General features: G+C 44.5%; 1 protein-coding gene across 1 annotated transcript in view; it reads right to left on the bottom strand.

Annotated features, from left to right (window-relative positions):
* LOC124594532 (potassium/sodium hyperpolarization-activated cyclic nucleotide-gated channel 4-like) overlaps window positions 1-26,931 on the bottom strand; it is a 57,194-nt gene that overhangs the window by 6,708 nt on the left and 23,555 nt on the right. The window contains exon 2 of the mRNA XM_047132905.1: window positions 21,232-21,459. Within this exon, the coding sequence (XP_046988861.1) occupies window positions 21,232-21,459 (228 nt within the window). The remainder of the gene's footprint in view (window positions 1-21,231; window positions 21,460-26,931) is intronic.

Genomic DNA, 26,931 nt, shown 5'->3' with positions numbered 1-26,931 from the left:
TATTAATGGCCGAATGACCTTCACAACAGAATGGTTGTCCTCAGAACAGCAGATGCTCAAAGCGACCTCTCTGCACGTGTAAACATTGCACAACGCGCCGGATCATATGGCTCTGGGCCCTTCGCAGCAAAGCTGCGTCCACAGTAGCAAGAGAAGCAAGAACAAGCGCTACCAATTGCTCCATATGCGTCGGCGCAGTATAGTACACGTGCTCCTTCAGGTGTCCCCAAAGGAAGAAATCCAGGGGATTTGCTCCTTCACGTGTCCCCACAGGAAGAAACCCAGGGGATTTAGTTCAGGTGAACGCGTTGGCCATGCAACTGGACCGCCACAACCGACCCATTTCCCTGGAAATGTTCTGTCCAAATACTGTCGCACATTAATTCCAGAGTGTGGAGGTATACCATCATGGTGGAACCATATCGTCTGCTTAACATGTAGTGGAACATCTTCCAGCGCATCAGGCATGTAGTTGGAGAAGAATGCATACCTTCGTACAGTCAGTCGGTCAGGCAACATGTAGGGGCTCAAACACCTGTCGCCCAGTATTGCGGCCCAGACATTGTAATCAAAGTAAACTTGATATCCATAGTCGCGGGCAACGTGCAGGTTAACCTCACACCAATGGTGTTCATTGTGCATATTGAAGAGTGAATGCTGCTTCATCTGACCATATTACGGTGTTCAGGAAGTCAGCGTTGGATTCCTGTTGTTGTTGGAACTATTCACAGAATTGCGTCCGCTGCTGGCGATCTGCAGGATGCAGGTGTTTCGTGAAAGCATAATGATAGGGATGCAGCCCATGCTCGTTCAGCACGTTAACGACCGTGCTTTGCGAGACACGCAGCTGCCTTGCTACGCTATGTGTACTTCGCTGAGGTTCTTGGTGTATGACCTCCAGAAAAGCTTCCTCAGTAGCTGGAGTAGGGCGAGTCCGTGGACGACCTCTGTCACGCGATGGTGGAAGGAGGGAACCTGACTCCCGAAGGCGCAGCTCCAGATGAAGAAATACATTTTTTTTTTCTGGATGGCGTCGACGAGGATATCTAGTAGCATATTCACAAGCGGCAACACCAGCCCGGTTATCAGATGTACCAAGGACCAGAAGGATATGCACATATTCATCGTTTGTGTATGCCATGCGTTTTCCACGTTGGTTTAGAGGTTTACAATGAGAAAATTCGATACGTGTACGCATGTACATTGGAGCCTGTCGTGGGCGCATTACTCCACTCGCAACTAGTCCCTGTCTGGTGCACAGCGCATTCAGTATAAACACGCCGTCAGCCCTGCACGCTGTTCCACCTGTTACCCCTCTGACAGATATTGTTCTGCATGATTCATACCGACACAGCTAATTGTGAAATGTTCGGTTTCGAATTACTGTGTTTCCCTGTGACAGACGTGAAGTTCCCACAATCCCATCGATGGAATAATAATAATAACAATAATGCGTTGCGATACGCACTAAACAGCATGCAGATACCAGACTCAGTGTTGAAAGGCATAATTAGTGGTGATAACGCATACAACTAGTAACAGAGTTTGGACATTATTCGCAAAGCACGTTGCTAGTCCTACTGGTAACGTAAGGCCCTAACGAAACGTAATGGACCTGAATGAGGCAAGAGTAATAGTTGGTACTAATCTATGGGACCATTAGAGGAGGGTACGATGAAAACAGGTTTCGCATCTAGTGGATGAAGTGGTGCGAATAAATTCACCCCCATGACGTGGAAAGGGCTTCTTTCAAAGCTGACCAATCATCATTTCTACGATTGTAGTACGTAAGTGCAAATGTCTCCTAGAGGACCCGCTGCAATCGCTGTTGATGATTAAGATGCCATGTACCGTACCACCTAGACTACATTTATCAAATAAAAAACATATGCCTCAAGCCAGGTTCGAATCATCGACCTCCTGCCTATTAATCCGAAACTCTATCCACTGTACCAACTGCACCTCAGTACTCACATATGCTGACAGAGATATGTACCATACATGTGGTAACAGTGTCGTCAGATTGTCACTCTGTAACCTCCTTTTTCTGTTGGATGTACTCGCCGGACGAAATTTGTGACAGACATTTTTTTATCGCTGGCACGTGAGGAGTCGAGCTGCGAAGCCAGAGTGCGCGAATTTCGCTTCACACCCGCGCGATGTGGGCGTGTGCATGCTTGTGTGTGTGTGTGTGTGTGTGTGTGTGTGTGTGTGTATGTGTGTGTGTGTGTGTGTGTGTTCATTATGTGCATTTTATTTCATAACCTCTTATACAGTATTTACAACATATGCTCAAAATATTTGCTCCATTCAGTAACGCATGCATGAGTTCGTTTTCTACATCATAACTCAGCAATTTACAATTAAGTGCCTGGCAGAGGTTTCTCTACTGTTCCACTCTCTAACGGCGCACGGGAACAACTAAAACTTAAATCTTTGAGTACGAGCTCTGACTTCTCTTATGTTAGTTTGATGATCATTTCTCTCTATGGAGGTGAGTGCCAAAAAAATACTTTCGCACTCGGAGGAGGGAATTGATGAATGAAATTTCATGAGAAGATTCTACCGCAACGAGAAACACCTTTGGTTAATGTTTGCCATCACAGTTAGATTTAGCATATTCGTTGCACGCTCTCCCCTATTTCGCAATAATACGAAACGAGTCACCGTTCATTGAACTTTTTCGATGTCCTTCATCAGTCTTACATGACGCGAATCCCACATCCATAGCAGCACTACGAAGGCGGCAGAAAAGCGTAGTATAATAAGTCTCTTTAATAGCCCTGTTTCATTTTCTATGTGTTCTTCAAATAAATTGCAATCTTCGTCTTGCTTTCCCAACAACGTTATCTACGTGATCGTTCTAATTTAAGTTATTCGTAATTGTAATCTCTAAGTATTTAGTTGAATTTACAGCCTTTAAATTTGTGTGGTTTACCGTGTAACCGAAATTTAACGGATTTCACTTCATTATTTAGAGTGAACTGCCACTTTTCGCAACATACAGATATCTTGTCTAAATCATTCTGCAATGGTTTTGATCATGTGATAAATTTTCAAGACGGTAAATGATAGCATCGTCTGCAAACAGTCTAAGAGAACTGCTCTTACTGTTACCTAAATCGTTTATGTGCAGCAGGAACAGCAGAGGGCCTGTAACACTTTCTTACGGAACGGCAGATATTACTTCTCCTTTACTCGATGACTTTCCCTCAGTTACTATGAACTGTGATCTTTCTGAGAGGGAATCAAGAATCCAGTAGCACAGCTGAGTAGTCCATATCCAGACAATTTGATTAGATGTCGCTTGTGAGGAACGGTATCCAAAGCGTTCTGCAAACCTGAAAGTATGGAATCAACTTGACATCCTCTGTCGATAGCAGACACTATTCCGCGAGAGTAAAGAGCTAGTTCTGTTTCCATGGAACGATATTTTCTGAATCTGTGTTGACTGTTTGTCAATAAATCGTTTCCTTCGTAGTAATTCATAATGTCTGAACACAGTATATGTTCCAGAACCCTACTGCAAGTCGACGTTAGTGACATGGGTCTGTAATTCAGTTGATTACTCACATTTCCTTTCTTCGGTATTGGTGTGACTTGAGCAACTTTCAAGTGCTTAGATATGGATCTTTCGACGAGCGAGCTGTTGTATGTGATTGTTAACTATGTAAGTATTTTGTCAGCATACACTGAGAGGAACTTGACTCGTATACAGCCTGGATCGAAGGCCTTGCCTTTATTACGTGTTTTAAGCTTTTTCCATGTTTCAGGCCACTTTGCGGAACGCCTTGGTACTGATGTTCATCTCCTTTGTTATGTTATGGTGCAAATGGCTCTGAGCACTATGGGACTCAACATCTGAGGTCATCAGTCTCCTAGAACTTAGAACTACTTAAACCTAACTAACCTAAGGACATCACACACATCCATGCCCGGGGCAGCATTCGAACCTGCGACCGTAACGGTCACGCGGTTCCGGACTGAAGTGTCTAGAACCACATGGCCACCGCGGCCGGCCCTTTGTTATGTTATACTTTAGTTCCACTAATGTGTGCGGTCTGTTTCCATACACCGTTTTTTTTAAAGCAGCCCCACAAGTAAAAGCCTGTAGGCGTATCGATACTACGCGTGGGCCATAATCCTTTGGATATGATTCGATCACCGAAAAAGTAGTTTAAGAAATGTATTGTTTCAATAGATGTGTGACATTTGGCGCTGCCCTGCTTCAACCAGCAATAAAGTTTATATGCCTTAAGAAGCGAAATAAACTGTGGAATGACGTCATGGACTCAACACTGTTCATTGTAATATAAAACAAAATGGTGCTCGCTGCACGGATAGACTATACGGCATACCACACACCAATTTTCTAATAGTGCAAGGCGTTTTAATTAAAAGAATGTGGATTTTCGGTTGCCCAAATTCTTGTGTTCTGACTCCTCACTTATCAATTAACGTGTGACAACGCTTCATCAGTGAATAAAATACAGTCCAGTTCTGCTATTCCACAGATGTCAATAAATGACCGAAATCACACGCTAGAGCGAGGTGGCCTATTGGTTAGCACACTGGACTCGTATTCGGGAGGACAACGGCTCAAACCCGCGTCCGGCCATCCTGATTTAGGTTTTCAGTGGTTTCCCTAAATCGCTTCAGGCAAATGCCGTGTTGGTTCCTCTGAAACACCACGGCCGACTTTCTTGCCTTCCTTAATCAGATGGGACGATGACCTCGCTGTTTGGTTCTGTTTGGTCCTCTCCCTCAAATCGGCCGACCCACCAAACCATACGCTAGACACTTGTCTTGCCCCGGCGCCTTCAGTTCCTGCAATCTACGAACATGATATGCACGAAATCTTAACTTCCGCATCCCTTCCCGAGAGCCCACGGATTCCTCAAAGATTTTGAAGACGAACACAGCGTCACATCTCTCACCTCAGCCAGTTTAACGACCATAAAAATGGCCGGTCTCCAGAGTCTTTCCGTGTCTGCAACCGATCCGCATTCCCCGAAACGGGAGATTAACATCGTTATTGTTGAATTGATCGGAACTGCGGCATCTGGACATATCCCATGAAATTCTTTTACAAAACACGCGTGCAAACGACTGATAAAGACCTGTTTTACATTGAAAACTCGTTGTTCTTGGGCAAACGATCTACTTACCAAGAACAGAACTGCGCAATACTGCAGACGTCATGTGACCTGTACTCGTTACATCGGCATCTTTCTTTTTTTATTGGCAATAACCTGTGGTGCTATCCTGTGGTGGCTGATGGAACGAATGCAGTATAACTGCTATTAACAGAAACATTTATTTTCGTTTTCACGACTTTATGACCCCAATGTAGATAACTAAATTTACACAGTAATACTGTCTGTTCTATTCTGCATACGTTGGGCACAATATTACCAAGTTTTTATTGGCTGTGGAAATAGAAGTTTCACCTATACGCTCTGTTGTAATAACTTACATTATGTCTTCCTCTTTGTGGTAAACATTGCCATCTAACATCCGCACCAGTCTCCGCAACCGCAGTTACCAATCCTAGATAGTGCGACTGATCTAAAGGTAGCCAGTTCGAATTCTCGTGGTAGATGAAATTTTGGATAACGTGTAATTGGATGTCACTGTTTGGCTTGCAAGTCAGTAGAATACTGAGTAGTCTTTAATGAGCTGTGGGAAGAGCCTGAACAACACGTGTAGAAGTACCAGAGCATGTACAGCAATTCCAAAATACTGCATTGATATATGCCTAGTTACCAGCGAAATCTGTATCTGTTATAGTAAAGCTGGAACGGAAACGACGACTTACTGCTGCTCTTTGCCGTTTTGAAAGTTATGTCACAGTTGTGGAATGCATTCCATTTTCCTAATGGAATATAAATTGATTTCATCTTCCCTCATAAATTGTCTTCATCGAACAATTATATATAGACACAACCTCACAATTCACGATGGAAATTGTCAATGTAGGTGAAAGAACATAAATTTCCTTTAATTTACCTTAATGTTGTGAGGTGATGTGATTACAGACAATGTGTCTGTCCACATCATTCACGCTTCGATTAGTTTCGAATTTCTCCCACTTAGTCTTCTCGAATTATACCATTAGACCTTTTTATAACTTCTGTAAGTAGTACTATTTCGTTGAGTGAATTCGGTGTCATTCTTGGCATGATATTATGTTGTCTGCATTAATTCTCGTGTTTTCTCTGGAACTATGGTAGATCTGTCGCTATAATACTTGGAACGTCTCCGGTCATATCCAATAGGGTGGTAGTTCTGCTGCTAGTTGCCGAGTTTATCTATCAAGTTCTAAAGAGCCTATTAAGGAACACGAACACCACACTCAGCTAAAACGAAGTCTAATCTGCGGTAGGGGAACATAGCGTGAACAGTGGCCTCGACTTGATTTCAATAACGTAAGTGCACTGGCTACGGACACCAACATGCAGAAGGAAATTCCGAGAAGCAACTGAAAATTCTAAGAACGAATTTAACTTCAATAGAAAGGACGGCTATAGGCTTTCGGCTTCGTAGCTCCCTGCCATCAAGGAAGTGAATACGCGGCTGCGGTGTGTGCGAAAAATCCAAAAAAGTCTAGGAAACAACCTCTGGGAACAATGATAGTATTGGTAAACATTCCGCCCCTCCCTCTTACTCTGCCCGTCTCGCTTTTATCCAAAGACGGTCGCCCACCGATAGTAGCAGGAAGAATTTTAACCAATATCTCTTCTACAGCATAATTGCGATCGTATAGAAGAAATATGAATCGGCCTGACAACCGAGAAGATTTCACATTCACTTTATTTCTACAGTTCCTCATTCCCGAGAACATTAAACCTCTTTGATAATATTAACTTTCATCTTCGCGTATATTTAGCTTGTTTGATTCAACATTCATTTACTTTAGCCCTTAACAATGCAGTGTGTTGTTCTATAGAAAATCTTGCCGACATGTACAATTACAGATTTTGAATCCTTTTACAGCTGACACATCATTCACGGTTTCGTTATAGTTTCAAAGAATGTCATTAACGTCACTTTTAATTTTGTGATAATACGCTAATACGCTTACAGAAACACAGGAAAGGCATTGCTCTGCAATTGAGAGCCTGACTAATATTTGCTCGCTGACATAATTTTTTTAGCAAATATTATCATTACCAACCAAGAATAAAAAAGTCCTGCTTCAACAAATGCTGAGAACTAGCTGATATTATATGCAAACATATTTCAATGGACGACGTGTCTACGTGTATAATTTACAGAAACAAGTCTCAGTTAGCATTTTTTATTCCTGAGTTGGTATTGGGTTGCTGCATAAGTTCGTAGCGTTTTTGTTTTACATCTTGGTATTCCGGTTGCTATGGACCTATTTATCGGTTGTAATTTTTTATGTGTAGTTCACTGTTGCTATTCGAGTTAGCATATAGTCATTTCATCATTTGGAGATAGTAAGTGGAGCTATGGATGCTAGTCAACAGAGTACCAAGTAGAGAAATTGGAACTTTTCCGGCATAATTATGCTTATGTTTGAGTTCAGTAGAGGGCTGTCGGGGTAGATAGTGTCGGAAGTTCTAAGCGGCTTTTCGCGGATGATACTGTAGTATACAGAGAAGTTGCAGCATTAGAAAATTGCAGCAAAATGCTGGAAGATCTGCAGTGGATAGGCACGTGGTGCAGGGAGTGGCAACTGACCCTTAACATAGACAAATGTAATGTATTGCGAATACGTAGAAAGAAGGATCCTTTGTTGTATGATTATATGATAGCGGAACAAACACTGGTAGCAGTTACTTCTGTAAAATATCTGGGAGTATGCGTACGGAACGATTTGAAGTGGAATGATCATATAAAATTAATTGTTGGTAAGGTGGGTGCCAGGTTGAGATTCATTGGGAGAGTCCTTAGAAAAAGTAGTCCATCAACAAAGGAGATGGCTTACAAAACACTCGTTCGACATATACTTGAGTATTGCTCATCAGGGTGGGATCCGTACCAGGTCGGGTTGACAGAGGATATAAAGATCCAAAGAAGAGCGGCGCGTTTCGTCACAGGCTTATTTGGTAAGCGTGATAGCGTTACGGAGATGTTTAGCAAACTCAAGTGGCAGACTCTGCAAGAGAGGCGCTCTGCATAGCGGTGTAGCTTGCTGTCCAGGTTTCGAGAGGGTGCGTTTCTGGATGAGGTATCGAATATATTGCTTCCCCCTACTTATACCTCCCAAGGAGATCACGAATGTAAAATAAAAGAGATTCGAGCGCGCACGGAGGCTTTCCGGCAGTCGTTGTTCCCGCGAACCATACGCGACTGGAACAGGAAAGGGAGGTAATGACAGTGGCACATAAAGTGCCCTCCGCCACACTCCGTTGGGTGGCTTGCGGAGTATAAATGTAGATGTAGATGTAGAACGGAGGCAACCAGAAACATTTGCGCCGTGTATGGGGAAAATGCCATTGGACAGAGAACTGCAAGAAAATGGTTTTCTCGTTTTGAAATTTGGAAATCTCTGGTAAGGTCTTATGGAACCAAACTTCTGTCCCTAAGCTCACGGTTACTAAGCTTACACACTATTTTAATTTAACTCAAACTAACTTACGCTAAGGACGACAAACACACACCCATGCCCGAGGGAGGACTCGAACCTCCGACAGGGGGAGCCGCGCGAACCGTGGCAAGGCGCCTAAGACGGCGCGGCTACCCCGCGCGGCTTTTCTCGTTTTGAGGAGGATCGTTTTGACATTAGTGACTCTCCACGTTCAGGAAGACATTCGTGGTTTGATGAAGATCGTTTAAACTTATTAATCCTCAATGATCCCCGTCATTGTTCTCGAGAACTGGCTGATGTGATGAATTGTGGTCACTCCATGATCGTGTGACATTTTTATACAATGTGGAAGTTTCAAAAACGAGTGTATGGGTACCGCGTGCTCTAAGCCAAAATCACAAAAATCTGCTGGTGGCTATACGTGCATCTGTGCTTGCTCGTCATCAGTTGGCTCGTGAACAATACCGACCATTCCTACACTGTAGCGTCACGAGAAATGTTGTTTTTATATGCTAATAGAGGGAAAAGAAAGGAATGGTTGAGCCCAAACAAGGCAGCAACACCCCGTACAAAGACCTGCGCGCATCGACGAAAGATAATGTTACGCGTTTGGTGGAACAGCGACGGAGTGGCATACAACGAATTGCTTCCCTGAGGTGTAACTATCACTGCTGACACTTACCGTCAACAATTCAGACGAAAACCAATCCAGGAACAACGACCAGGAAGACTGAGCGAAGCGATGCTACTTCACGATAACGCGCGCATTCTCCCATCTGACAAAAAACACCACACAGGAGATTAGTTTGGAAGTCATACCTCACCCAACTTATTCACCAGATCTTACGCCCTCAGATTTTCATCTTTTCTGCTCTCTGTCGAACAACTTTCAGGGAACTTCCTTTCCGGCTGAAAATGCGCTTCGAACATGACGGAAAGTCATCGGGTATAACGGAAGTGATTTCTGACGCTCCCCAAAGCAGTGTCAAAGGCCCTTTGCTGTTCCTTATCTATATTTACGATTTTGGACGCAATCTGAGCAGCCGTCTGCAGATGACGCTGTCGTTTATCGACTAACAAGATCATCAGAAGACCAAAACAAACTGCAAACCGAATTAGAAAAGATATCTGAATGGTGCGAAAAGTGGCAGTTGACGCTAAATAATGAAAAGTGTGAGGTCATCCACATCAGTGCTAAAAGAAACTCGTTAAACTTCAGTTACACGATAAATCAATCTACTCCAAAAGCCGTAAATTCAACTAAATACCTAGATATTACAATTATGAACAGCTTAAATTGGAAGGAACACATAGAAAATGTTGTGGGGAAGGCTAACCAAAGACTGCGTTTTATTGGCAGGACACTTAGAAAATGTAACAGATCTACTAAGGAGACTGCCTACACTACGCCTGTCCGCCCTCTTTTAGAATACTGCTGCGCGGTGTGGGATCCTTACCAGATAGGACTGACGGAGTACATTGAAAAAGTTCAAAGAGAGGCAGCACGTTTTGTATTATCGCGAAATATGGGAGAGTGTGTCACAGAAATGATACAGGATTTGGGCTGGACATCATTTAAAAAAAAGGCGTTTTTCGTTGCGACGGAATCTTCTCACGAAATTCCAATCACCAACTTTCTCCTCCGAATGCGAAAATATTTTGTTGACACCGACCTACATAGGGAGGAACGATCACCGAGATAAAATAAGGGAAATCAGAGCTCGTACGGAAAGATATAGGTGTTCATTCTTTCCGCGCGCTGTACGACATTGGAATAACAGAAAATTGTGAAGATGGTTCGATGAACCTTCTGCCAGGCACTTAAATGTGATTTGGAGAGTATCCATGTAGACGTAGTTAGCTCTATGAGTTCTTAACCTCAAAACCATATGATTTCTACAGCCGCGGAATCTAAAAGTTACCCCAGCCTTGGCAGACTGTTGTAAACAATGAAGGAGACTATATTATTGATGACTAAAGTCTATTTATCTTTGTGTTTATTAAACTTGTGAAGAAACGCTATGAATTTAACGTACCAACTTAATAGACAGAAAGAAAGTATTTTGATGTAAAAAGTAACAATAGTCGAAAAATTTAGGGATTACAGCGGAGAGGACCTGCTTTCTATTGGGGTACCACAATACGTTTATAGTCTCCATGAAGGCTTAAAGCGAGGTGACTCAGCATCGTGAGGTCAGCTGGGAAGCAGCTTGAATAAACAAACAGAGCCGCAGCTATTCATATGCAGACCACGACAACTGAAGGGCGAAGAGGTATTCGTGGCTGCAGCCGAGACCGCTGAGCGCAGTCGCACGTGGGCGGTGTTCAGCAGACAGGGGCGAGCGCAAAGGCCGAAACCCAGGAATCTAACTGGTCTGCAGGAGAGTATCTGTGAAGTCTGGAAGGTGGGAGACGAGATACCGGCAGAATTAAAACCTGGGGAGGCGCCTTGACTCGTGCTTGGGTAGCTCAGTTGGTAGAGCACTTGCCCGCGAACGGCAAAGGTCCCGAGTTCGAGTCTCGGTCCTGCACACAGTTTTAATCTGGCAGGAATTTTCATATCAGCACACACTCCGCTGCAGAAAGGAAATGTCATTCAGGATCGCCGCAAATAGACTGTTACTAAATCTAGACAAAGGACAGTACACGATGCGGTACATCACCCACCCTCCTCCTCACAAATGAAACAGGGAAGTTCATAAATAACATGGAGTTTACTAAAATTTACAATACGCATCCTAATAAGAACGTAAAATGGAAAACACATCTAGGTCAGTGACTTCCGTGCCGGCCGTGGTGACCGAGCTTTTCTAGGCGCTCAGTCCGGAACCGCGCGACTGCTACGGTCGCAGGTTCGAATCCTGCCTCGGGCATGGATGTGTGTGTTGTCCTTAGGTTACTCAAGTTTAAGTAGTTCTAAGTTCTAGGGGACTGATGACCACAGATGTTAAGTCCCTTAGTGCTCAGAGCCATTTGAACCAGTGACTTCTGCTATGCGAGTAGAAACGAACTTTGGGGATGGAAATGTCGAAAAACCGATTAATTTAATTTATACTTATTAGTATCTTGCGGTGTAATATTATAGGGCGACTTCGTTAAAGTAAGAAGTGCTCATTGTCAGAAAAGTGTGACAGGGATAATGTGCGGTGCTCATCTGCAGTCGGCTTGTAGGCAGCTCTTTACACAACTGGAAAATCTAGCGGAAGTGCTAATTTCATTCTCAAAACACGTAGAAGCTATAGACCCCCACATAAACAAAATTTTAATAATTAAGATAAGTCTCATTTATTGTTCCATTCCAGCTGTACCTTTTTAATTAGATTACATGATTCGATCACTCTGGATAATCTTCAGATCTGAGTACTTGCGTCAGCAACCCGTCGTGCCCACTCAGACCCATATATCGGAGTACATATCGGAGTTAATTTTTCACATTAGAGGCCCTGTGTCTGCAACCGACCTCCTGCTGTTCATTTCCCTCTTACCCTTCCTTTCAGCGAACTCACTAAATGCTACAGCAAAATCAGTCACACATATTTCAATTTTCAGCAATTTTTCTTATCTGTCACGTCGTGTGCAACTTCGTACTCAGTAGTAAGGAGAGGTGGGCTACAGAGCGGTGTTACGGCTGTCACCGAAGCAAAACTCGACAGAAGCAGAAACAATTAGCGAAGAAGTTAACACAGTAAACAGAACATTCGTATGTATTTCTTCAAGTGTACGAAGGCTCAATAAAATGGTTCAAATGGCTCTTAGTCCTATGGGACTTAACTTCTGAGGTCATCAGTTCCCTAGAACTTAGAACTACTTAAACCTCACTAACCTAACGACATCACACACATCCATGCCCGAGGCAGAATTCGAACCTGCGACCGTAGCGGCAGGGGCGGCTCCAGATTGTAGCGCCTAGAACCGCTCGGCCACTACGGCCGGCTACGAAGGCTCATTACAAACAATGCAGTAAGAAGTAGAGTCCAGCTCTCATTGTAAACAAGGATTAGACTCTCTGAACTAAAGCACGAAAGGTGGCGTCGGAGAGCGACTAGGCGGCGTCTGAGTAGCATCAAACAGCGAAGAGGCTCCAAGTCCGAGTGGACTGTGTGGCTGCCGCCGGTCATCCTATGTCGCAGCGACAGAGGCCGCTCGTAGTCCAGGGCCGCTGGAGGCTTGGCTCAGCAGTCGTGGTCCACTGGTTGTGTCGGATTCAGCATTTTTGCCATCAGCATCTGATGGAAACTTGTGATTCCGTCGCCACCTTTGAGACGCCAGTAGGGTAGTATCGGTACGTGATACCACAGATTGATTTCATTTCTGTTTGTTCATTTATTCATAGACGCTTTTAGATTTATAGCAAATGTCCCACCAGCTTCTCACTCCTTGTAAGAGTTAAGTATAGACTTTAATTCATCTATTTAAGACCTTCCATTGACTTCTATATCACCATTTATGGCCGTCCTACCACCCTCACTCCCACCCTCAAGTATCTTGGCGTCACCCTTGACCGTCGCCTCTCCTGGACCCCCAATCTCTGGACTGTCCAAGCAGGGTCCCGACTCCGTCTCTTCAAGCTCCTTTCTGGCCGCACGTAGTGTCAAGACTCCTCCACCATCCGCCACACCTATAAATCCCTCATCCGCCCTATGCTCTGCTACGCTCATCCCGCCTGGATCTCCGCCCCTCCTACCTTTTACAAGTCCCTTCAAATCCTAGAACGCCATGCGCTCCGCCTCACCTATCGCATCTGCCTCCCAACCCCCACGCGGATCCTATATGACTTCATCCCATTCCCGCACCTCCTCCTTTTCCTTGAACAGATAGGGATCCTCTACACCTCTCGCAAACTTGATCCTCCTCACTTGCCTGTCTCTCCCATCCTCTCCCACCCCTGTCCACTGCCGCGCCTGCATTCCCACATCCCACCTGCTCTCCATCTCTCCACTCTCCATACCCTCGCCCAAGGTGACTTCCACCAACTCCCCATCCCTGATGATGCCCTCCTCCCCTCCATCTACCCCTCCTACCAACTTTGATCCTCCCCATCCACCCTTTATGTTTTTTTCCCCCAAGGGCACCCTCTCTCCTCTCTCTCCCTTCTCTCCCTCCTCCCTTCCTCGCTCCCTCCTCTCCCCTGGGCTTCCCCAACCCCCTACCTTCTTTCCCCCCATCTCCTCTGCCACTGGCATCTACATCCTCTCCTCTCCCTCCTCCCCCACCTTTCACCTTTTGGCAGGTCCCCAGACTCGTACATGTAACGTGAACATTCGTGCGCCGGAGATCGTCGCCAGTGTTTTGTGTGTGCCATCGTGTTAGTGATTCCGTGTTTTGTCATTTGTACTCCTTCGTTCACGTGTGCCGTTTCTGTTGTCTCTATTAGTGTACGAGTGCTGCACGTATTTCTTTAGATGCTGCACCTGTGAACGGCTTCATGTATTTTAAGTTTGTGTGTCTACTCTTGTCTATCCACCGGGCTGTTTCGTTTTTCGATGTCTCAACTTGTAATAAATGTATTATCTGTGGTCGAAAAGCAGCGTAATATTGCCACTGCGGGCGTACCTTTGCGTAAGTTGTCAAAATAACAATAAAGGAAGGAAAAAAAGACCTTCCTCGTTCGCTCCATATACCCCTCCTATCTGATCTAATCCTCCCCTTCTCTTCCTCCCCCCATTTCCTCCAGAGCTCCCTCTCTCCTTCACCTTCCTTTCTCCCTCTCTCCTCCTCTGTCCCAGTATCCCACTCCCTCCCCCTCCTCCCTCCCCAGGCTTCGACACCCAACCCTACCCTCTCCCCTCCCCTCCCCTCACCCTCCCTTTCTCCCATTGGCTTCTTCCCTGCGCCCTCCTTCCCCCCCTACCTGTCCTCCCCCCCCCCCCCCCCCTGGTGGCAGCCCCCCCCCCTGTGTTCAGTGTTGTCAGCGCTGAAGATCGTCGCCAGTGTTTTGTGAAACAGTGTTTTTCGTCGTTACTTTGCGTCAGCGTTCACTTCGGTGTGCTCCTTCGTTCGGTGGACAACTGACTGCCTTCGTCTGTGAGCTCTGTTGACCTTGCTTATGTGTCATGTGCCGTCCACCAAACGCCTCCATCACATTCTTTTGTATACCAAACACTCATGTCTATCTGTTTTTATGTCTTCCTGTACGATTTCTGTTATTCTATAGGCCTAAGAGCGGCGTCTGTAAGCCGCTGCCGGTCCCCCTTTGTATCAAAGAGATTTACAATAAAGGAAAAAAATTAAGATCTGTTCATTTAATGCCTATCCACCGTTATTTACTATAACAGCTAGTTGCAAAGGTGTTCAGGATTTTCTTGTCTACTTGCCTCTCTGTTGATGTTTCACTTGCATGCAATAATCTATTCAAAAGTCACTTTCTGAACTATAAGCTAATGTTTTGTCACCTGAAGAACACATGTATCGCCATGTACATGTTCTCTGCTTGCTCATATAGAATAATGTAATTTCAGTCATAAGACATTTGTTCATCTCTTCTCATGTAGCTTTATGATAAATTGCCATTTTCATTCTCCTTGTAGTTTCTGTTCTGCTTTCTTTCCTTTCTTTTAGATTCTGGATAACTCAAATACTGGATGGGACAACTTGTCCACCTCATCGCCTCATCAACATTTATTCCACCTTCCTTTCTTGTTTTCAGCGAGAAGGCTGTATCATCCATGGAAAAGGTATAGAAATGTATTCCCCACTCACTTTGGGGATAAATTTTTCTGTAGTGCCATCGCTACTCGACACAAGAACTAAATAACAGTGCTGTACAACACTATCTCACAGTCTTCTTAATATGAGATTGCTATTCTTGGTTTCTTACTTTCATGATTCCAAATTGATTTTTGCTAGTACTAATTATAACTATAGTATCTGAACTTCACTTTTATTTTCTTCTCAATTTCAATTCCATGTTGTGCTCTGTGTCATCGACTTCTTTTTCCTGCCCACAATATACACATAACCTCAAACTTTAATCCTACAGAAAAATGAACAGGACCTCTTTGTACAAACCTAATATCGTTAATTTCCATAGTGGAATACGTTTTCGCTAAACGCTGTTGTTTTCGAATTATTCGAGAAAAACATACAAAAGTGACCTTCCAACGCAGTTTTCTTGAGCAACTCGAAAGCCGTTGCTTCCAGCGAAAACGTATCCAAGTAAAAAATTTAACAACATTAACTTACGAAAAGGTCCCATTCATTTCTTCTCTGGGAGTAATTGTTTGCGTGATATCAAATTTCGCACATGGCTTGTGAAGGTGTTATGGATTCCATAAAACCCGTAGGTAGGGACAGCTGATTATACACTGAAGAGCCAAAGAAACTGGTACAACAGCTTAATATGGTGTAGGGCCTACGCGAGCACCCTGAAGGGCCACAACACGACGTGGCATGGTCTCGGCTAATGTCTGAAGTAGTGCTGGAGGGAACTGACACCGTGAATCTTGCAGGGCTGTCCATAAATCCGTAAGAGGGCTGTCCATAAATCCGTAAGAGTACGAGGGGGTGCAGATTTCTTCTGAACAGCACGTTGCAAAGCATCCCGGATATGCTCAGTAATGTTCATACCTGGAGACTTTGGTGGCAAGCGAAAGTGTTTAAATTCAGAAGTGTGTTGCTGGAGCCACTCTGCATGTATTCTGAACGTTTGGGATGTCGCATTGTCTGCAGGAATCACCCAAGTCTTTCGGAATGCACAATGGACATGAATGGATGCAGGTGAGCAGACAGGATACTTACGTACGTGTCACCTGTCAGAGTCATATCTAGACGTGTCATGGGTCCTAATACTCACGACACACTCGTGAAATGGTAGTACGGGAAAATCCCCATTTCATCGCTATCTCGGAGATGCTGTGTCCCATCGCTTGTGCGCCGACTATAACACTAAATCTTGGTAACCTGCCATTGTAGCAGCAGTAAGCGATCTAACAACTGCGCCAGACACTTGTCTTATATAGGCGTTGCCGACCGCAGCGCAGTATTCTGCCTGTTTACATATCTCTGTATTTGAATGCTCATGGCTGCACCAGTGTGTGTGTGTGTGTGTGTGTGTGTGTGTGTGTGTGTGTGTATTCACAAATCGCCAGCGAGATTATGTATATATATTTATATATTTCCCCACTCCTCAGAGATCCTTGATCGCTCTACATTTTAGAGTCATACGAATCTTTTTGAAGTTGGCACTCAGTTGTTGGTTCACGTCTGTGAGTATCTGTAATCATCTCTGTCCACACCCCTTTAGAGAGATATACCAGTAATGATTTCTTTCTCTTCTGAGGTACGTAATTCTACCTGAGACGTTGAACTGAGCATACAGTATTTCTCTTATCGATCATGAGAGAAGTCTTTTCGGTTTACAAGTCGTGTCATTTCGAATAAAAAACTCGGGCTTTCGACAGCTATCTCTACGAATTTCGTCATGAGTCTTGTATGGGCACGATTTCAGCGTGTGGAACAAATCAAAGATGGTAGACGTAATGCGTGCATGGAAGGCGAGTTGCGCTGTTGGCGGATGCTCCAGTCCGCCGAAGGACAGTTGACTTCAGTTGGTGCGAGGGGACGGCGGTGCGTTTGAAACTGCCCTGGCCGCCTCTCTACAATCGTCAAGCATGTCTTTGCTTTCGCCCTCGTACATGCCCTATTAAGTATGTATCACTGAGCTCTGTTAAAACAGTTATTGTTAATTCCAACCCGCTACGGTCGCAGGTTCGAATCCTGCCTCGGTCATGGATGTGTGTGATGTCCTTAGGTTAGTTAGGTTTAAGTAGTTCTAAGTTCTAGGGGACAGATGACCTCAGATGTTCAGTCCCATAGTGGTCAGAGACATTTGAACATTTGAACAAGTTTCCAAAATTCGAAACTTGTGATTTTTATGATGTATACAGTGAACTTGATCTAAGAGCCGTTAGGCGCATTTTCTGTGGTGTTTCGGCAGATATTTCCCATTTTGCTTTTGTAATGTGTAGCTGGAGTCATCCGAAACAAATACTGTTCATCACGTCTTTCCTGCGAAGCTCACCGTCAGTGGAAAGAATCCGATTGTTTCCCGTTGCACACAATTATTTTTAAAGTGGAATTTTGCGTGCCCATTCGACAGCGCAGTCCCAAATTAGCCTAGTGCCACATTTATTTTACCGATATCTATTGACACGGACAGTAAAACAAGAGGAATAACGAGTACTCCAGCAGTGGCGGCAGCGCCCTGGCCCGCGCTGACTGCTACCGCCATGGAGAAGTCGTGCACCTCAGTCGCTTATGGAGTATCGGTTATTCCTCGTGTTTTACTGTCCTTGTGAGTACATACGGTAAAAATAATATCGCGCTAGACTAACCTGGTAGCGACCTATCGAATGGGCACCTGATATTCCAATTTAAAAATCATTTTGTGATAACGTAGATTTTCCCACCGCATCAAATACTGATGATTTTCACGGGTTTGCAGCCGGGTTCCATCGTCCTGACGACAACACGATATTTCGGCGGACAATCTGGCCACCATCTTCAAGTGTGATTGAGTACACAATCACGCCGGAACTGAAGAGACCTCATTTTTTTTTCTTTATTGATTTTCAATTCCCCCCGAAGGGGACGGGCTGGCAGCAGCTTAGTACGCTGCTCTACAGCCTACAGACTTTTTTTTTTTAAACGGAAGAAGAAAAGAAACAAGAAAACCAGGCGATAAAACTGTGACTTAAAGTGTAAAATGGTGGAAAAATGCGGAAAGTTAAAACAGAAAGCAAAAGGGGTTGGCAATGTTAATAAAAGACACAGGAATCAGACAAGTAACATAGTACACACACAATTAAAAAACATGGTGACAGTCTGGTTTCCGTTCGCAAGAGATGAAAAGCACACCCAGCGACAGTGTGATGGCCGTTTGCAACACTTCCCAAAAAACACAACACAGAACACTCACTGTAAAACACTGCACGAAAGTGGCGGCACAAAGATGACACTCCCGAGCCAAAGGCAGATGGGGGGGGGGGGGAACCTGGAGGAGGGGGAAGAACAAGGAGGGAGGAAGGAAAAAACGAAAAGGGGAGGGGGACCAAGGAGGGAGAGGACTCATAAATGGGGAGAGGGGCAGAGCAGACGCGAGAGGGAATGAGAAGAGGCAGAGGAGGGAAATGCAAAAGGACTCGGGAGTGAGAAGGGGGCAGAGAGAGGGGAGGTGGGGAAAAAAGAGGATGGAAGGGGGGGAGAGGGAGCCCGGGAAAAGGACAGAGGAAAGGAGGGGGAGTGAGGATCAGAGTTGATAGGAGGGATAAATGGAGGGAGAGAGGGCATCATCCGGGAGGGGGAGTTGATGGAAGCCACCTTGGGAAAGGAGATGAAGGGTGTAGAGATGAAGGGTAGGGGGGACACAACAGTGAAGACGTGGCAGGGGGCAGGGATGGGAGAGGAGAGGAGCAACCAGGGGGTGAGGGGGATCAAGGCGGCGGGAGGTGTAGAGGATGCGGATAGTTTCGAGGAATAGGAGCAGACTGGCGAAAGGAACGAGATCATAGAGGATCCGCGTGGGGGACGGGAGGCGTATACGGAAGGCGAGTTGGAGTGCATGACGCTCAAGGATCTGGAGGGACTTATAGAATTTGGAGGGGGGGGGCAGATATCTAGGCAGGACTGGCATAACAGAGGATGGGATGGATTAAGGATTTGTAGGTGTGGAGGATGGTAGAGGGGTGCAACCCCCATGTCTGGCCAGGGAGGAGTTGTGGGCTTTGGATTGGATGGAGTGGAGATGAGGGATCCAGGTGAGGTGACGGTCAATGATGAGGCCAAGGTAGGTGAGGGTGGGGGTGAAAGAGACCTCAGATTCGGCGGCTCCTTTATACCGCGGGTACCGGCCGTTGCGCGTGCGCGAGCAACGGAAGAACTGCCCTCTGTGAGGCGAAGAATTGCAGCAGCGCCAGCGGTGAGAACTGTCAAAAGCGAGGAATCGCAAAATTAAAATGTAGCCGGTCGGAAACCAGACCCTTGTTGTTTTATGTGTGATAAAATAGGATTCCACGTCTTACTTAAAGGAAAACCTTTATCTCTATTAATAATATCTGATCACCAAATTATTCGTGCTTTTCAATTTGGTTGGTTCAAATGGCTCTGAGCACTATGGGACTCAACTTCTGAGGTCATTAGTCCCCTAGAACTTAGAACTAGTTAAACCTAACTAACCTAAGGACATCACACACATCCATGCCCGAGGCAGGATTCGAACCTGCGACCGTAGCGGTCTCGCGGTTCCAGGCTGCAGCGCCTAGAAGCGCATAGCCACTTCAGCCGGCTTTCAATTTGGACCCCCTCGAGAACCAACAGTGGACACATCCAAATCAGTTGCTTTTTTACCCTTCGTGGGAAGTATTTCTACGAAATTTTCAAGAATCCTCAGGAAATATGATATTAAAAGCGTCCTTATGCCTTTGGCCAAAACTAGATCCCTTCTTGGATCAGTTAAAGATGATTTGGGACTGAGGAAGCCTGAGGTATACAAGATTCCCTGTCACTGCGGAAAGGCCTACATTGGACAGACTATTCGTACAGTTCAAGATCGATGTGTGGAACATCTGCTCCAGCCGGAAAAATCAGCCGTTGCTGAACACACTCTTAATGAAGGCCACAATATGTCGTATAATGAGACGCAAATTATTGCCTCGGCTTCCCGTTACTGGGATTGTGTTCTGAAATAATCGATTGAAATACGTCTGTCTGATGATATTATTAATAGAGATAAGGATTTTCCTTTAAGTAAGACGTGGAATCCTATTTTATCACAGATAAAACAACAAAGGTCTGGTTTCCAACCGGCTGCATTTTAATTTTGCGATTCCTCGCTTTTGACAGTTTTCACCGCTGGCGCTGCTGCAATTCTTCGCCTCACAGAGGGCAGCTCTTCCGTTGCTCGCGCACGCACAACGGCCAGTACCCGCGGTATAAAGGAGCCGCCGAATCTGAGGTCTCTTCAGTTCCGGCGTGATTGTGCACTCAATCTCACCTGAAGATGGCGGCCAGATGGTCCGCCGAAATGTCGTGTTGTCGTCAGGACGATGGAACCCGGCTGCAAACCCGTGAAAATCATCAGTAAAAATCATTTTGTTTGAAACGGAAAACAAACCTACCCATTTCATCGACGCTGCATGTCGCATGAAACATTTGGTGAGCAATATTTAATTGGGCTTACACAAGATACACGCTGTGAAAACGAAACTGCAAATATCTGCGGAAACACCAGAGAAAATGCGCCTGACTACTCTTAGGGGAGACAGCCGGTATAGACAGACTGAAGCGACGAATGAAAAATTTTACCTAGATTTTGGAAGGTCTCTGCAACCATATAGATTTAAGGCTGGGGCGGGGGGTGGGGGGAGGGGGGAAGGGGAATGGGTGGCGGTGGTTGTATAATTGAAATTTCAGAAATTAAGCACTGATTACAAGTAACGCTTTTTATTTTTGCCACACCTTTTGTACACAGTTACATGAAAAAGAAACCCAGACACATAAAGTGAAACAAATGATGAACAGGGAGCAGCAATAGTCAATGGTTACTAGTAAGAAAGAACAAACAAGCAGTCTGAAACAAATTCAGAAGTGCCTAAGTAGTGAGGATAGCTTGTGAAGTTTCGGCAATGTTAGCAGATTCTGAAGGAACATGACGACTCAATGGCTCAGAAGATGCGTACCAGCCCAGCTGCGGAGGCGGCGGAGGCGGCGGAGGCGGCATCGCGTACGTGCAGGGAGCCGTCCGGCTGCAGCAGAAGCTCGTGACGCACACCGGAGTCCAGGGCGCGGGAGGCGTCAGCAGGGGTAGCGGTGCCGCGTCGTACTGTCGTGTAGGAGCTTCTGACAGGACAGGCGCGCGGCCTGCCAGCAGCAAGAGAGCCGACGCAACCAGGAACTGCATGTCGCCGCTGCGGAGGCTGGTGCCGCACTGTGCGTCTCTGCTATACTTGCAGCCGGCCGCTGGCGCTGACCTCCGGAGCGATACGCCAGTGACCTTTGACACAGCTGACCGAATCAAGCGGACGACTCGCAGCAAACAGTGTGAGAATGCCAGCGCCGAAAACTTCGCAATTTCCGTCCGTTGGCGTATTATCGACATTTTCCTGACTCCAGTACACTGTAGCCACTCTTTTTGTCACTCGCCACAAGCAAGTACCTCTAATATATCTCTGTCCGAAGAAAGCATTAGCAGAACTTCTCTTAGCACAATGCTGCATTTTGTTATGTAAAATACACTTTGGAGCCATTCTAGGCTTCACTCAAGATTGTGGATTGTTGCATGGAAATTGCGTAACAAACCGCGAAAGATGGAATCCTGTGGAAGCGAGATGAAGATAATGCGAGAGTTCAAATGGTTCAAATGGCTCTGAGCACTATGGGGCTCAACTGCTGAGGTCATTAGTCCCGTAGAACTTAGAACTAGTTAAACCTAACTAACCTAAGGACATTACAACATCCATGCCCGAGGCAGGATTCGAACCTGCGACCGTAGCGGTCTTGCGGTTCCAGACTGGAGCGCCTTTAACCGCACGGCCACTTCGGCCGGCTAATGCGAGGGTTAACAGTAAATACGTTGGGAGTTTAACAAGCAATGCCCCTTGTAAATAATAGATTTCAGCTATCAGTCGTCCTTTGGAATTTTTATTGGCAGATCTAGATTTCAACTAGAAACTAACCATTCTCAATGCACTATCATTTTTTGATCAATGCATGTAATACCTGTTGGTCGGGCTTCATCCATAGTTCATTGAGTATTTGAAACGTCCCCTTAGAAATATTAATGAATTACTGTGCTGGTAAACCTCTACGTTATTTGATTTTCCAACAGCTGAGCCGGCAGCAGTGGTGGATGTGGGGAGTGAGATGGCGGATTTTTGAGAGCGGATGATCTGGACGTGTGTCCATCAGAGAGTAAATTTGTAAAACTGGATCTCATGAACTGATATATATATATTATGACTTTTGAGCATTATTAAGGTAAATACATTGTTTGTTCTCTATCAAAATCTTTTATTTGCTAAGTATGCCTATCAGTAGTTAGTGCCTTCAGTAGTTAGAATCTTTTATTTAGCTGGCAGTAGTGGCGCTCGCTGTATTGCAGTAATTCGAATAACGAAGATTTTTGTGAGGTAAGTGATTCATGAAACGCGTAGATTATTGTTACTCAGGGCAGTCAGGGCCATTCTTTTGTAGGGATTATTGAAAGTCAGATTGCGTTGCGCTAAAAATATTGTGTGTCAGTTTAGTGAATGTCTGAGTACGTTCAGTTTTGCTCAGCTGTTTGAAAATCAAATGACGTAAAAGGTTTATCAGCACTGTAATTCATATATTTTTTAAAGGGGACGTTTCATATTCAATGAACTGTGGATGAAGCCCGACCAACAGGTATTACATGCATTGATCAAAAAATGATAGTGCATTGAGAATGGTTAGTTTCTAGCTGAAATCTAGATCTGCCAATAAAAATTCCAAAGGACGACTGATAGCTGAACTCTTATTATTTTCAAGTCAATACAACGGTCGCTGCGTGCAACAGCCTGTGAATGAAGGGTAACCTGATGAAGTAACGCCCCTTTTTTCCGTGGCCAGTTTCGATTGGAAAAAAGCTAAATTTGTTGTGGGACATCGTGGAATACTCCTGCTTCAGCCCCTATAATTTCATGCAGTTCCGGCGGGTAGCGGAGCCATATGTAATCTTCAAAGTGACCTCTGTAACGGAGGTGCGTTCCAAGCAGAGAGCTATCACTGAGTTTCTTTTGGCGGCAAACCAGAGCATCGCAGACATTAATACTCGCTTGCAGACTGTCTACGGAGACCTGACGGCGAACGAAAACACGGTGAGGTTGCGCAAACCAGTACGATCTCCTGCGTGCCGTCCGGCCGCACATAACTGTGACTCGTGCAATAATGGAACGTGCAAACACTCTCGTTCGACGCATCACAATCAAACAACTCGCTTTATAAAAGACATCATATTTACGCCGGTTACTGTAATTCTGCACTTGATAATGGCCTAAGGCCGAAATTGCAATCGTGAAATAAAGAAAGTGTTACAGTCACCCGCGTAAATGTGATGTCTTTTATAAAGTTCTAGATGAGTGTGAATCCCAGGTATAAAAAGTTAAAAACATCTCGCTGTTCAACTGTACGACTCTGTTGTTAAAGTGCGCGTCATTTACGACGACGGCCGAGTGTAGGTTCGTTCTGCGCATATGACGTCACAAAACACAGTCAGCCAATGAACAGAGAACGACGTTGCCAGAGCTCGACTGCAGTGCAGAGCACGGACGAGTGTCTTCAGTTTTAGAAATGTTCAGTCATAAATAAAGTAATTGAACAAAAGCAATGAATTGATAGCAGACTTTCTTTTATAGAAAGTTTGGAAAAAACATTCTTTATACCAATCGCTTCATATTCTATTAATTAATTAAACCAAACAAGAAATAAGCCTTCTAATTCAGGCGATAGCAAGGAAAGGTGTCTGTATCATTCTCACTAACCGCTTCTTCGCAATAAAGAACAGCGGTAATTGTTTATTTCCTATTGTACTTCGACGAAACGTGAGTAATTCATAGTCATACCAACAGTGTTTGACGACATTTTGCGTGATGTTTTAAAGTCCTCTGCCGGGAGAACTATCGAATGATGAGTTGTGTTAGCGCAATGGTTAAAGCATATGGCTGCTAAGTGAAAGGTTCTGAGTTCAAACCTTGTTTGGTGCTTTATACTTTCTTTATTTAAAAACAATATCGAAGTGTCTTACTTCATGAATTTTATTCGTTTGAATGTAATTTTTTGAAATTTGTAGTGGCAACTAAACTCGACCATACAGAAAGTATACGCTATGGACTTTTACCTCTGCAAACTCTTCAAAATTTCGTGCAGTGGTTTACTACATCTAATGCTGCACAATAACTGCATTGAACATCGAAACAAAATTAAGTCATTTATGGGGGGGGGGGGGGGGGGGAGAGGTATCAGTCAAGAAGATGTGTAAAAATCAAATTTTTGGGCCAAACAGTTTTTGTGAAATCGAATGATAAAGTGTGTCAAAGCAGTCGAAACACCATTTGTCTGCACAGACGAGCAGAGCAGTGATAACAAAATCGCGCACAGCGCGGAGTGCGGGGAGCACGTCTCTGTAGCAGCGAAACGGTTAATGCGGCCGTGGTGGCTTACTTCATAAACTATGCGCTCCCCCCTAAACGTAAGTTTGCGAACTATGCTATGGCGCTACTTCTCTTGGCGCGTACAACTGGCAACGCAGCAATCTCCCGCCTCTGGGCGGGCATGCGCGAACCGCCAAGATAAAAGAATTGAACTATAGTGCTGACAGCCTCGTCTTAGGGGTGCTCAAAGGTACGTGCTTGCCGGTTCCTCGTCGCCGAACAGATGGTCATAAAGAGCAACGAGGAATCATCTGTGCAGAATTGCTTCGCGGGAAGTAGTAAGTGGATGGTGCAGCAAGAAGTTGGGTCCGACGTCGACCAGTAGAGTGGAACCATTCCGGCATATAGACCCTCAGAGTAAGGTGGCGTAAGGCCTTCGCATTGAACGGAGATTGTGTTGAGGAATCGCATTTTTTAGCCAAAAGAATGGGGAATAATGTGGTGTATTGTAACTTTCAATAAAACCATTCAGAAAAAAATGTATTGCACTATTTATTCATCGCCCTTCGTACATTCAACGTATTCACAAAGGATATATCCGCTGATTCATACGTAATATCCATAAAAACACTAAATTCGACGTCGTCTTATTTCACACTTTCCTATACTGTTCGAGTGGTCTACTGTTCATGCGCTCTTTGGATGAATATGCTCGTGGCGCGTTAGTGAATTTGCATTACTTCTTTCTTATTTACTACGAATGATGACATATACAATAAAACATCACTCGCCTTTATCTTTACTACAATAACAGTACAGTGTTTATACTGTAAGTCCTGCAATTTTTCACATCACATAGTCCTTTTTTGTAATTAATTTGAGAACCATTATTGCATCGTATGTGCATTTCTCTTTTCTGAAGAAAATTCGATCTTCATAATGCGTACCTTCCATTGGACGTTCAAGTGTGTCTTTAAAATAAGCAGGGCATATAATTCAATAGCGACACTCCCGGGCCTTCTTATTTCTGGTAAGGTTACTTTTATGCAATTTCTAACAACCTCCGACAGTACACATGTATCATAAATTGCTTGTGCGGTTAACACCAGGCGTTTTCTTCATATTCGCAGTGTTAATAGCCACGCAAACTCTGGTGTGGAAAATTTATCTCCATAAAGTGTCAGAATGTGCTGTATCTGATGATGCCATCATGTAATTTCTCCAGTTCACCTTCGATCTCAAGTCCATAGCCCTCTGCTTGGATACCAGTGGTTTTCACTTAGCTATAATACCATTGTGAAGCGTTTTTCTGTGGCCAAACAGAAAGTTTATTCATTTCTAAAGAATCTCTAAGCTACGGTACCTGATCAATTATTATTATATATTTTCATTTGTCGCGGGTACCTTAGTTCAATCTACCCTCAATCACGTGAGTCAGTTAGCGTTATTGACTCTTTCGAAATAAGTGAAACCACATGCCAAGAACTTTTTCATGAGATTCAGACGTAGTTATTTAAGTTCAATTTATTTTCCGTATCAACTAAAAACGGCAACAGTAGATAAGGATTTGCGGAAATTAACAGACCACTGCGAAAATACGCTGCACTTGCTGTAAGTACGTGGCAACTATTGTTGGTCTCCGGAAATTCTTTTCGTAGACATTCCTATTCTCTTGTCCATATCCCAGAAAAATCTGATTGATTTCCCCTCATTTACTCTTGGATCAAGTTCTTCAATTACTATTAGATTCTTATACGCCTTCGCATAGGTTATTTTACAAATTTCCACTAATGTTTTCACTTCTCTGTCATTACAAGTCAGTTAACACACATTATCTGATCAAAAGTGTTCGGACAACTATTAGTGGACATTGATGTGGGGCGTGTCCACTCTACACCTTTATGGCGTCTTGAACTCTGCTGAGCATATTTTCAATGAGGTGTCTGAATATCTGTGGTGGAATGATAGCCCATTCTTACTCAAGAGCCGAAAGGTAGTGATGTTGGACGCTGGAGCGAAGGACGTTGTGACTCATCCCAGAGCTGTTCCATTGGGTTGAGGTGGGTGTACTGGCAGGCTAGCCTTTTTGTGAAATGTTATTATCCACGCACGAACAATGTCCTAAAAAAGATGCTGCCACATGAGAGGAAGTATTGCAGTGCTGATAAAAAAAAAAATCATCGCCTGTGAATTGTCCCTCTACGTAGGCAGTACAGTACACCCTACGCAATATGCTGTAAAATAGGCTCATATCATTCCACATTTAGTGTT

This window comes from Schistocerca americana, chromosome 2 (genome assembly GCF_021461395.2).
Source record: "Schistocerca americana isolate TAMUIC-IGC-003095 chromosome 2, iqSchAmer2.1, whole genome shotgun sequence".
NCBI classification, from domain to species: Eukaryota; Metazoa; Arthropoda; class Insecta; order Orthoptera; family Acrididae; genus Schistocerca; species Schistocerca americana.
The sequence above is the reverse complement of the archived record's forward strand: the minus strand, read 5'-3'. Positions and strand labels throughout refer to the sequence as shown.